This window comes from Gopherus evgoodei, chromosome 6, assembly GCF_007399415.2.
Source record: "Gopherus evgoodei ecotype Sinaloan lineage chromosome 6, rGopEvg1_v1.p, whole genome shotgun sequence".
Classification (NCBI taxonomy): domain Eukaryota; kingdom Metazoa; phylum Chordata; order Testudines; family Testudinidae; genus Gopherus; species Gopherus evgoodei.
Window position 1 is genome coordinate 42,740,693 of NC_044327.1, and position 12,703 is coordinate 42,753,395.

At 41.5% G+C, this 12,703-nt stretch overlaps 1 protein-coding gene across 3 annotated transcripts in view; it reads left to right on the top strand.

The window, feature by feature from the left end:
- Positions 1-12,703, top strand: part of SMARCA2 (SWI/SNF related, matrix associated, actin dependent regulator of chromatin, subfamily a, member 2) — a 187,577-nt gene that overhangs the window by 111,621 nt on the left and 63,253 nt on the right. For all 3 annotated transcript variants that reach the window (XM_030566024.1, XM_030566026.1, XM_030566025.1), the window contains exons 26-27: positions 663-890; positions 8,304-8,381. In XM_030566024.1, the coding sequence (XP_030421884.1) occupies positions 663-890; positions 8,304-8,381 (306 nt within the window). The remainder of the gene's footprint in view (positions 1-662; positions 891-8,303; positions 8,382-12,703) is intronic.

The window sequence follows — 12,703 nt, forward strand, 5'->3', positions numbered from 1 at the left end:
AAACCACTACATTGTGATAGTACAATGCTTGCACTTTTAGATTAACTGCCCTCCATTAGTACTGTTTGTATCTGACTTCGCTGTAGTAAGATTATGACTTCTGGAAAACTGATAGGATTGCAGTATCTTTATAGAGTTCTAAATAAATAAAATTAACCTCAATCCTTGACCTGCTGTTTTCTTTCGGGGACTGGGACTAGTGAGTAGAGCTGCCAATCAAAAGGCTGCTTTAGTTTTTAGTAGACATTTGTCAGAATCTCTACTTTGAGACCATGAAATTCATGTCACTTGAGTCCAAATTTAGACAATTTGAACCCATATTTCCAAAGGCAAAAGACTAGTTGTCTAAGCCACCATACTACTTTGGTCATCACTGTGTTTGTTTACTAATGCCTATATTATTGTCTCAGCAATATTCTCTCTCTAAGGTATAACATTCCTGCCTGGATTTCACTCTCTCACCCTTCTGCACTCATTTTTGCACCCAGAATTTGGGGCAGGTAGAGCTTTGTTCAGTTCAGGATTTTGGTTCAGACCCATTTCTACTAATGTATTTTATTATCATAGAGATTTTTAAAGATAATAGTTTTCTCTGACAAGACAGTTCGTTTGCATAGCAGACAGAGGCATTGTATATAACACAGTGTATTTTTCTCAAACAGGATTTGCAGGCACAAGACAGAGCTCACCGAATAGGTCAGCAGAATGAGGTTCGAGTTCTGAGGCTGTGCACTGTTAACAGTGTGGAGGAGAAGATACTAGCTGCTGCCAAGTATAAACTGAATGTGGACCAGAAAGTTATTCAGGCCGGCATGTTCGATCAAAAATCTTCAAGCCATGAACGGAGGGCTTTTCTACAGGCTATATTGGAACATGAGGAAGAAAATGAGGTACTGTACTTGGAATTTTGTTTAAGTACTCAAAAGAGGGGAAAAGTTGTTTTCAAAGTAAATTGGCTAGAATGTAAGAATATGAGGCATATTCAAAGAAACCAGGCCCAGTTTGCAAATTTGGCTTCCAAGTACTGCATTTGGGTGGTCAAATTATCACATGGGTACCTATAATGCTAATCAGAGCACTTCAGTTCAGAATTAGATTGTAACTTAAATTCCTTCCCCTCCTTCATGAAGATAGGGAAGTAGATATCCTGTAACTACAGGCTACGCTTTTCAAATGTAGATGTCTAAGGTGTCCATAGTTAAGTGCCTAAATAGCCTAATTTTCAAAAGTGCTGAGAACCAACAGCTTTTCATGTTCATGAATACAGGACCCTGCCTCTGCCCATAGCTGCTTCTGTCTTCTGTGTTCGTGAACAGAAGTAACAAACCCTACCTTCATGTGTTCCCAGGGTGAGCCAGCAGAATAGCTCTCCTCCTTTCTGCAAGACACTAGAGTGTGATACTTTGTCGCATTGAAACTTCAAGATATTCCAGAGCATTTTGTAAATTTCCTTGTCAGCATTGCCTCCACAAGGGCCAATGCGTTGCCACAAAAAGCTTCCACAACTTTACTTTTAATTGACAGAAGTGTAATAGTAAATTAGAAGAAAGTTGCCTCTGCTCCCACCCCATCCGCTTTTGAATTGTGGCAACAGAGTGGAGGTAACCTTATTCCGCCCTTCCCTTTAAGTAGGTTAGTAACCACTGCACACACTAACAGAACTCTGTACAAATACTAGATCCGTGACACTTTGTCAAATAATTCCATTCTGCAGTGACTTCTTCACCACCAAAAAACAATAACAACCTCCTACATGGTCAGAGACTGTAGGGCTCTAAAAGCCTAAACTGTCCCTTTTAAATATTCTTACTAGCTTCTGAGTATGGGTTGTACTTGAGTAAAGAGCATTTCCTGTAGTCTTTGCTTTCATTAACATGCAAGTATGGTTCTCCAGGAGGCCTCATGATTTCTCAAAGGTCAGGGAAATTACTTCTTGAATAATTAGACTTTGTTTAATAAACTTTTATCAATGGTACATTGATTATATACCACTTAGAAAAAGCTAGTATGTCATTAAGCGGGAGTGGTTTTTTTGTGGGAGTTGTCAACAAACTGATTACATAACAGATGTGAAAGGGGTTGCACACAATGACGTTGTTTTGATTAATAATCCTTTGTTTTCTTTTTTAACTCAACAGTGCAATTATTGTTTGGTTTAACTCACAGTGAAGTAACAATATAGTAGTCACCCAGTCAGTAGCATCCACCAAAGACGCCAAAACTAATATGAGTAGAGTAGATTGAAATCAATAGAAATCTTATAGTAGGGGTTTGGGTTTGGCTGCATAGCTGGGGTTCCTGGATATGCTTCATTTGACAGATGACCCTTGGAGCAACCAATTACATAAAAATCGCCTTCTTATTCATTAAGCACAGTTGTGTACATCTTTGTTCTAGGTTTGCTTGCAGTATCTCTGAGTCATTGTTTAAAATAACTAATTAATACTAGAAAATTACTGTCAACAATTAATATCTTATTTTAAAAATGATCTACCTAATATGTTATTGTGTGAAGATACTATATATCATCTGTGTTTGCTACACTTACTTCCTTTTGCTAACAGAAATTCTAGTAACTAGTAATCCACCACTGTGCAGGTTACTGTCCATAAAGAGTCTAATTCTAAAGTCCTTATTAATTCTGAAATTTGAGACAAAAGTCAGTACAAGTTTTATGTGTGTGTGTGCACATTAGCTTTTTAACCATCCCACAATACATACATTTTCTCATTATGATAACCTCTTGCATGTCATGTAACAGCAACTATTAACACATACCTGCAACTGTTTATTATAATACTCAAAAAGCGGGTAAGCTTAATAGTAAAATTGAGGTTCGTAAAGTACTGTGGTAGGAAACCAGGTCTGATAGCACGGAGGCTAGAACTTCTTGGGCTCTGCTTATGTTGTGTTATAGACAGTATCGTGAGATGAATAAAGTCAGTCTTGCTGTGAGGTTGTATTCAGTTTCAGTCTTTACTGGCATGTAATTTACTGTTTGAACTAATTGATCTAAAGGCAAAAGAGAGATGAAATTGTGAAGAAGTTCATACACAAGACTATGCTTGCCTAGGTTATAGTTTTGATGGATTTTTTCAAATAATCTAGTTTATTGATGATATAGTTACAGATATGAAGATTGCAAATGTGTTTCTAGAGTATTTTGTTGAGTTGTCTATAATCTATAGAACATAACTGGGTAACCTGAAATCTTTATAAGAATTGCTCATTGACCACTCATGCCAAAGTCCTCCCTCAAGTGAATTTTGTAAGATTATCCAACCTTCCTCTTTCTTAGGGTCTTTCTTGCTGCCTATGAATAAAAATCAGAGGGATAAAAATTGAATTGCAATTTCAGTTGAAATTATTTTTGGGTGGATGTAATCTCACAAAATATTGTTTGGGCCTAGCACAATATCATGGTACGATTTGGCTTATGCAATGAGTTTGTCTTGCGGGATAAACTTTTAAAGGCTGCAACCATAGGAGGAAGGAGGCTGGAAAACAGTCACGTTCAGTTAAATAACTGCTATACCAGTTGTCCATACAAACTTAATGTGACTGTAGCCAAACATCTGATACATACGGGGGCATATCCTCAGCTGGTGTAAACTGTCATAGCTTCGTTAGCTTCAATAGAGCTATGACAATTTATACCAGCTGAGCATCTGCCTCATGGATTCTTTTTTTTGCAAACTTACCTCCAAATGTTCTTTTTGTTTTGTTTTGTTCTAAATTATTATTCCTTTCCTGTAAAGAAGTTCTGGTTGGTTCTGATTTTGTTAATAAACACTTTGACCAGGGAACCTGCAGCTGTTAGGCATTAGTACTAAAAGAGTACACAGCAGCTGCCCAGTCCCTCAGGGTTAACATTCTGGCACATAAACAGAAATCTTAGACAAATGCAGTTAGCATGCATACACACTGTAAAATGTGTCAGCAAGCTTTAGAAAAAGAACTGAATGAGAAATAGTTACCTGAGTCAATAATGAAGATATGTATGTTATCAAATGAAAAAAATACTTGTTTTAATTGAATGAATAGTTCAGATCAATTCACAATTAATAAAGAAGGTGGAGTGGGGAGCAGAACAGTAAATTGTCTTTCCCTATACTAACATAATTAAGAAGGAAAATGATAATCTGATGTAACAAAGTATAGTCTGTCTCCTTTAAAGAATAAGAGAGTCAGGACTAATCCATCCTATTCCATGACATGGCCCCTGTAAGGAATATGAGTTTAAGGGAGCAACAGACAAGCTGTTGAATGGTGGCTTGGTGGTGATCAAGGAGCTACCTCCTGGACATGATAAAAACCCAGCTGGTAGTTGACTCTGGGGGAGAGAGAAGAGAGGCTCCATGAAGCAGAGCTGGAACCTGGATACTGTGGGCTGGGGAAGCTGGTTTGAAACATTATACAGCCCCAGAAGGGATATTTTAATGGGGGAGGAGGGTTTGGGCCCCAGGGGTCAAAGGAAACTGTATATTTATAGTATCAGAGGGGTAGCCGTGTTAGTCTGGATCTGTAAAAGCAGCAAAGAATCCTGTGGCACCTTATAGACTAACAGACTTTTTGGAGCATGAGCTTTCGTGGGTGAATACCCACTTCATCAGATGTAATACAGTCTGTTACTGTAATATCTGGAAAATGTACAGGGAATGGATGTTTTAATACAGTCCAATACATAACAGTAGTGGTTGTGTAAGTGCTTAGAACAGTGGTTTTCAACCTGTGGTCAGTGGATCCCTGCAGGTCCGCAGACTGTCTCTAAGATGTCTGTGAAAGGTGACTTTTATGAAAATAAAGTTTCAGATCCCAGAAAAGACATTCCATTTTTCTAATCAATCAAAAGTATGTGAATACCGCCACCTACAGTCAAAACCCAGAAGTGTTATTACCATAGAAGCCCGCAGTGTAGTGCCCTTTCTCATGCTGCATCGAACACTATGCCAAGCATGCACAATATTTATAGTTAAATTCTGTCAAGCCAGTTTTCAGTCTGAGACTTCTATGGTAGGGGCTGTTGACCACAGGTTGTATTTCCAAAGGGTCTGCACCTCCAGCTGAAATTTCTTTAGGGGTCTACAAATGAAAAAAGATTGAAAAACATTGATTTAGAAAATAACATTTAGGTAGGACATCGACTTTAACTTTTTCTCTTTTTAGTCTGGTACTGAATGTTTCCTTATGAGTACAAATCTCAGACCCCCACCCCAAAGTCAATATCGTGGCATAATGAATTGGCTTACATCATAACAAGTGTTAAACTTCCTGCATTTCTCAGTCAGTGTGTAATAATCTTTTAAAATATTGACCTTAACTGTATTTAATCAAATTTTCACAAGGACCGTTCCCAAAATGCTACCATAAAATATATTGAGCAAACATAAAGTTGTATCATTAGACACTCAAAAGTCAGGAAATGCTGAAGTTTATGCACACAACTTAAATTCTGCCACTTGTGCATATTCACATAAGTACAGACTTGAATTATATGATCACACACTGTTTCTCAAATTTTACATATATTCATACAACAACTTCCATGGTCTGAAATATATTAAACTCAGTGGCACTCCTCCCATGCATAAAATTACACACAGTGTTGGCAAGACTGGGGCCGAGCTGAGATGTAGTCTGGGAATTCCTAGAAATAGGTCATTGAAAATCTTATCCTTGGGAAAACTTCCACCAAAATGTAGCATATGTCGTTTAAGTACCATTTACTATATACTTCTCTTATAAATCACTTTCATGGATTCTCTTTTTGTCATACACAGAATCTACCTAAACCATCTTGTAGTTCTGTATATATGTAGACATTGGGGAGAAGAGGGGTGGGGGAGGACTACAATAAAATTAAACAAAACTTTGAGAAATAGTATGTCAGTGTAGAATTCAAAACTATTGTAACGTATACACATGGAAGCAGAGTTAAGGTTTGTCTTTGGTCGATCCTGAGTTTTTGAGTGTAACTATGCAACTTTATAGTTATCTTAACATAAGTCTTTGTTTGTGTGTATGGTTTGGGTTTTTTGTTTTGTGATTATTTTTTTTCCAACTCTCAAACCTCTCTTCTCGCCCCCTTTTTCTGCCACCCAAATTGCTCAGACTTTGCACTACCAGTTCCCTTTGTGCAGAGAATAAGCATGGAGAACTTCAGACCAAAAGATGAAAGTTATGAGTGACTGAAACTGAGCTGAGAATGGAAGCTACTGGGCAACGTGCACTGCACTGGTCACCGTATCTCCCATTGTAACTACCTGGAAACATTTAATTAAAAAAAGACAATCTCTTTCCTATTTCAGCTGAGACTACCCAAAAAAAAAAAAAAAAAAGAAAGACTTATATAGATGATAGTTAACACAAGAACCGTTTTGTCTTGCAGATATGGATTTGAAGACTTAATAAAATGCAAATACCGAGTAATTTCTTAATGTATATGAGTGACCTAATTCATATACCCAGAGCTAAGCACATAGCATCTATATGTGGGACCCTTTTACAGTTGCAGTAGTAGCACTGTGCTCCATGTGTGTGGTAATTTTCTATTAATGGTATCCCTAAATTTACCACCCCAGCTATTTTGTATTTTAATTGCCCCTTCACTTCTGTGGTCCTATTCAGTACAGTGTAGGGCTCACATCACTGCTAATTTAAAGAAGATAAATTTGAGGGATGTGGATATATTATGGAAGAAGGGATGCATTTATTTCATCTTAATACTTCCTTGCTTATGGAGGTAGTTTCCATGGGCAGTGGTGCTTTTAGGTTCCTATTTTGTGCCTAGAACAGGAGTCGTCAACCTTCAGCATGCGGCCCATCAGGGTAATCTGCTGGGGTGCCGTGAGACATTTTGTTTATGTTGACCGTGTGCAGGCACTCGCCCTGCCCCCTCCCCCCAACCCCACTCCAGCTCCCAGTGGCTAAAGTTCGCCGTTCCTGGCTAGGAGGAGCTGCAGGAAGTGTCTTAAAGCTGTTTAAGGTCACAGATCGGAATCAAACAATATTTCATAGCTTCATTTTCCAATCTGTGACATTGTAGGCAAAACTAACGTTCAATACAAGTGTGTTTATCTATGCTAGTGTCCTTGTTCTGGATGTTGCAGATGGAAACTGTGACTGGAAGGGTTATTGCTAAATGCGCAATTTTTGATAGCAATGCCATTGGATTAAATACTGGCATTTCCAAGGTCCAGGAAGGAAATTGGATCTGCTTCCTGTTGAAGGAACTCTGTAGTTGTTACCAGCTCAGCCATGAAAGTGCAAAGGTGTAAACATACTTTTTAATTTTATTTTTAAACATACCACTTTTGAAAGCTACCATGTTGAAAGCTCTTGAGAATGATGTCGTTTCTTTGGAGAACAGGTATAGCAGGGGAAGTGCAGGCTTCATTCACAGTGCTCTGCGAATGTTCTACCAGTTTGACTCTGAAGAGCCATTTTCATCTGTAAGAGGGTAGTTTGGGCTCCAAGCCTGTTCAGTCTGTGGCCTCTCCTGATTCTGCTATTAAGGTTGCCAGTTCTGATGTGGAGACTTGTCAGCCAGTAAGTGGACTTAGAACACCAACACCTTTCACAACAATAAATACATTTAGAGAGAGAACTGAGCACTGTAGAGCCTGATCCTGCTGAAAGTAGGTGTTGTGACTGTACAGAAGTAGAATGTGTTGAATGGAATACTAGATTCTATATTTATTTTACCAGTAAACAGTGTTTGGGTTTGGTTTTTTTTGTATGTTTCTATAAAGGAACTTCTTTGTCAAGTAGCAGAAGGCAAAACTTAAAGTTAGAACTTGTGATGGGGCATTGGATTAAAGAAATAAAGCTTGGCCAGTTCCTTTTTCTGTGATTAGCAATACTGTTGTGTTAGGATTCTCCTTCAAGCTTGCTAAGCCAGCAAAGAGAGCATGGGAGAGAAGTGGCATCTCTGGGGAGTCCATGAAGAGAATATTGTACATTAGCAAAAGGGAAATATCTGCATTAACTGAAAAAACATGTTGTGCCTGTGACCCAGGAAAACCACAAACCAAAATTTCCTGGTTGCACGTTTGCTCATTTCTTCATACTACACTTATGAAGGTGGTAATAAGTCCCACATGCGTCTTTAATGAAGTCAAACCTCGGTTTCCTCAGAGTGGCCTATCAGCTAGAGGCTTTCAGTTTTAGTTTTAATTTGAGTGTTTCCCATGTGTCATCCTTGGGGAGAAGGAAGGTCACGGCAGCACTGACCTGGTAAGGACGGGTGCGTCAAAGCAGCCACTGCTTTGCATGTCCATAAATCTTTTTCTCTCTGTCACTAGGAAGAAGATGAAGTTCCTGATGACGAGACTCTGAATCAGATGATTGCGCGACGTGAAGAGGAATTTGATCTCTTCATGGTAAGGGCATTCTGATAATAAGTAGTACAGCTTCTTCCGTAGTCCTTTCCTGTTAACACTTTCTTGCTAGAGCTGCTACTCTCTTGGGATTCAAACTGTAGAATGGTATTTTGAGAGAGGGAGGAGCATTTACTTATTTTGCTCCCTATTTGAAAGAGAATGTAATCTCCATTGAAAAGGGAGCAGCTTCACTGGATGACTAAAAAGAGGTAAGTCCTGAAGAGTGGTAAGGTGAAGTAGTGTCCACTGCATTCTAACACACACTATAAGGGAAAGAGGATTCAGAGTTGCCTTGGAAGAATTCAGACAGTGCATATCAGCTGGTCACTATTTCTGGCTCTGATTTTTTGACACTATTCATTTTTAAATGGCTCTACTCATGTTGTGGTCTGCTGGGTTTCTGCCAGGGGCAAATACAATAGTTTAACAGTGGTATGTTAGGAGCTTATGGTGGTGCTCTTTTCTTCTATCATTAGTTGGGATTGCCACAGGGTGATGTTAAAGGTCCAGTTTGCCTTGTCTGCACCGAGAAAGTTTAGCAATTCTTTAAGCAGGACTAGATACAAATGCCAGTATCTGGTCTACATTAGCACGTCCATCATTGTTAGTAGCAGGGAAGCTGTGCTGCTAGGTGAATTGCTAAGAAGTCTGCCTAAGCACAGCTATTAGATTTGCCATTTTGTGAGCATCCAAGGCAGGGATTGCTGAAGGGAGTCTCCACACCTTCACACGCAAGGGCCTGCCACAGTTTCAGACCCTATGTTCATGCAGCCGCTGGAGCACACACCCGAAAGGGGGAAGTGTGGAGGTGGGATCATTGCACTCTGCCCCGCCTGTATTGGGGGAGCGAGCAGGCCACTGCATTTCCTAAAATGTTGACAGACAGAGAGACACATATCCGGAAAGCTGGGAGGGACTGTAGTAGCTTGAGAGACAATCCCTGAGGTAGTACATACAGCTGCACACTACCTCTTGCTCAGAGATGTGCCTTAAAGCACTGTACACAAGTGTGAATTGTCACTTGTACCAAACTTCAGATGGCAGAGGCAACATTTCCCCCATGTGGCAATGCATCATATTGCTATTAAACTGCCAGCCCAGCCCTGCTATGCTCTACTGAACGTTGCCAGCGAAGCATTGAAGACTTGAAAGAAGTGATATATGTGAGATTGGGTCTGTTCAGGAGTTCTCTGTCATTTAAATATTCCCACAATAGGAGTCAGGTGTGAAGAGTTTGGCAGGCCAGGAACCAAGAGGAGAATGTTTGATTTGCCAGCACTGCTAGTCAAGTTTATAGTTACATAACATGGTAATAAACTAAATGGCTCCTTCCCGCTCTCCATTGCAGATACACATTTTTGTATATCTGGTGCAATTTCCTGCTGCTCCTGTTGTGTTCAAGCTGAGTAGTTGACTTTACAAGATATATGGTGATTGATGTGGGTGCTGTTGTATCAGAGATAAAGACTGAAATTTAAATATCTATTTTTCACTGTGCAACACAAGCAGATTTGTTGTCTGAAACAGCTTCTTAATTCTGGCAGCCCAGAAGGAAGGAGCCAGAATGCAGGTTGAACCTCATTGTTGAATTCATGGCTAACTCCAACAAGGTTTTGAAGCTTTCTCTATTTGGAGAAAGCTTGAGCATCATCACAAAACAACCAATAAGGAGGGGATCAGGAGTAATGACAGTTTTGACATTGTTTGTGCTTAAATCATGCTATTAATGCACCTGAAAACCTCTAAAGGAAAGTAGGATGAGTTAATTTAAATCAAGGCTATTTAAATCACTGATTTAAATCACCAAGTGAAAAGCCTCGATTTAAATCATAAGTTTTAATCAACTTTCCCACTTCACTTATTTTCTAAAGAAAGGTACATTCTCATTGGTTAATATAACCATGAAAATGTGTTAATTTACAGCTAAGCATAGAATCCATCAGTTACCTTGGTACTGCTGCCAACTTCAGGACTGACACAGCTTCCAACTCCGGAAACAACAGAGGCATACTCGGTGCCGCTGGAACTGTGTCCACCATCTGCAGCAGCTCCTTCGTTATTCTGGGCTACAAATGAGTCAGAGCAGTTGCTCACACGCTCAGGGTTGGCTCCACCTTTATCCCCTGAAGGCCAGGACTCTTTGATGTCCAGAATAGAACCTTCTGCCTCTCGCTCTCCATCATCTGACATGCAGCAGGGGCTGTTCATGGAGAACTATGGGTACCAGGATTGGTGCTTGTCTCGCGCTCGGGCTGAGGGGCACTAGCCTGGCACCTACTGGCCACCTATGCCCTATCCATGCCAGTGGTCCCATGGAATGTGTGGGATGCTCCTCAGTTGCAGAAGTCCCACTCCTCATCTCACTTAAAGGTGAGATCAACGACCAGGTCTGTGGCAGTGACCGTCAATCTGATCAGATGGTCCTTTACCTTGTGGAGCCACCAGAGTCATTCCAGAGAAGTCCCTCAGTCCTGGAGCATGATCTGACTCTGGTGGAGTTAACCACTTCATCTTTGTTCCCAAATGATTCAGTAGTGCCTACCTCTTCCTCCCCTTTGGTACTGGAGGATTTTAAGGCGTACCAAGACCTTTTGCAATGTGTGGCTGCTTCCCTGGGTATTCAAGCAGAGTTCCTGCAAGAGAACACTCACAAGTTAATGGATATCCTGCAGCTGTCTGTCCCGGGAGAGCTGACTCCCTATTAATGATGCATTCCTTGAGCCTGCAAAAGTCCTCTGGAGCATGCCAGCTTTGTTACCACTTGCAAAACATTACATGGAATACTGCTACTTCATTCCGGTGCAGGGATTTGAAGGTTTTTACTCCCATCCAGCCCCAAATTCCCTGGTTGTAACTACAGTGAACAAAGAGCTTGGCAGGGCAGTGTTAAATCTGTTCCCAAGGATAAGGACTCTAAACAAATGGACCTGATGGGCAGGAAGGTTTATACTTCCTTTTCCTTGCAAAGGCAGATAGCTAACCAGCAGGCATTGCTGTCCAAGTATGACTTTATGAACTGGCCAGCTATCTCTAAATTTGCAGACCAACTTCCCAGAACACCGAGAGAGGAATTTGGGGCATTTGTCACCAAAGGCTGCTTGGTGACTTCACTGCAGTCCATGCTGGATGTCACAGATACTTTGTCCAGATTGATGGCCTTGGCAGTGACCATGAGAAGGGTTTCCTGGCTATAGAATTCAAGCATTGCTCCCGATATGCAGCAGGCCACAGAGGATTTGCCTTTCAGTGGCCAAGCGCTGTTGTGGGAAAGACGGACAAGAGACTATATTCCATAAGAACTCAGACACTATCCTACAGTCCTGTACATGCTAGTGGCGCAGAGGTGCACTATGATGGTCAACAGCGGCAGCAGCAGTATCGTCAGCAGCACATATTTGCGCAGCCTTTTCCTCCCTGAGATAATGCGAGTACCCCAGAAAAGAGCATAGATTCTCTAGGACAGGGGTTCTCAAACTGTGAGTTGGGACCCCAAAGTAGGTCGCAACCCTGCTTTTCTGGGGTAGTTGCATTATCTTGGGGCGGAAAGTCTGCTTAGATATGTGCTGCAGATAGTATTGCTACTGCTGCCACCACTGCTGACCATTGTAGTGGCACCTCTGCACCACCAGCATGTACAATAGCCAGGGCTCTTGTTAGACTTGCTGGGGCCCTGGGTCGAACCTCGAGTCCTACCGCCTGGGGCCGAAGCCAAGCCAAGGGCTTCAGCCATGGGCTGCAGGGCTTAGGTTACAGGCCTCCTGCAGGGGCTGAAGCTCTGGGCTTCAGGTTTGCCCCACTACCTCCAGCTTGGGGTGGTGAGGCTGGAGCTTTGACTTTGGCATCCCCACCTAGGTTGGTAGTGCTCAGGCTTCAGTTCCACCTCCTGGGGTAGCATAGTAATTTTTGTTGTCAGAAGGGGGTCGTGGTGCAATGACATTTGAGAACCACTGCTCTAGGACAAGACAGTCAGGTCCTGGGTTTGGACAGTCCACACACCCTCCCAGCACCCATTTTGATGCATTGGTCCAGAGCAGTATTCCAGTCACTGCTACTTTCTCCCTGTCTACTCTTTTTGGGCCCAGGCTGGCCTGCTTTCACAATGCTTGGGGCTCATTCACCACTGACAGCTGGGTCCTAAGCAGCATCAGATCAGGCTGTGCTATCCAGTTCCTCTCCATCACTCCCCTCAGCCTTTCTCCTCTTTCCTTTTCAGGGACACCTCTCATAAGATACTGCTCCGGGCGCAAATTTCTCTCTACTGGCTTAGGGAGTGCTGGAGGAGGTTCCACCAGAACACCAGGGTCACTTCTTCTATTCCCAGT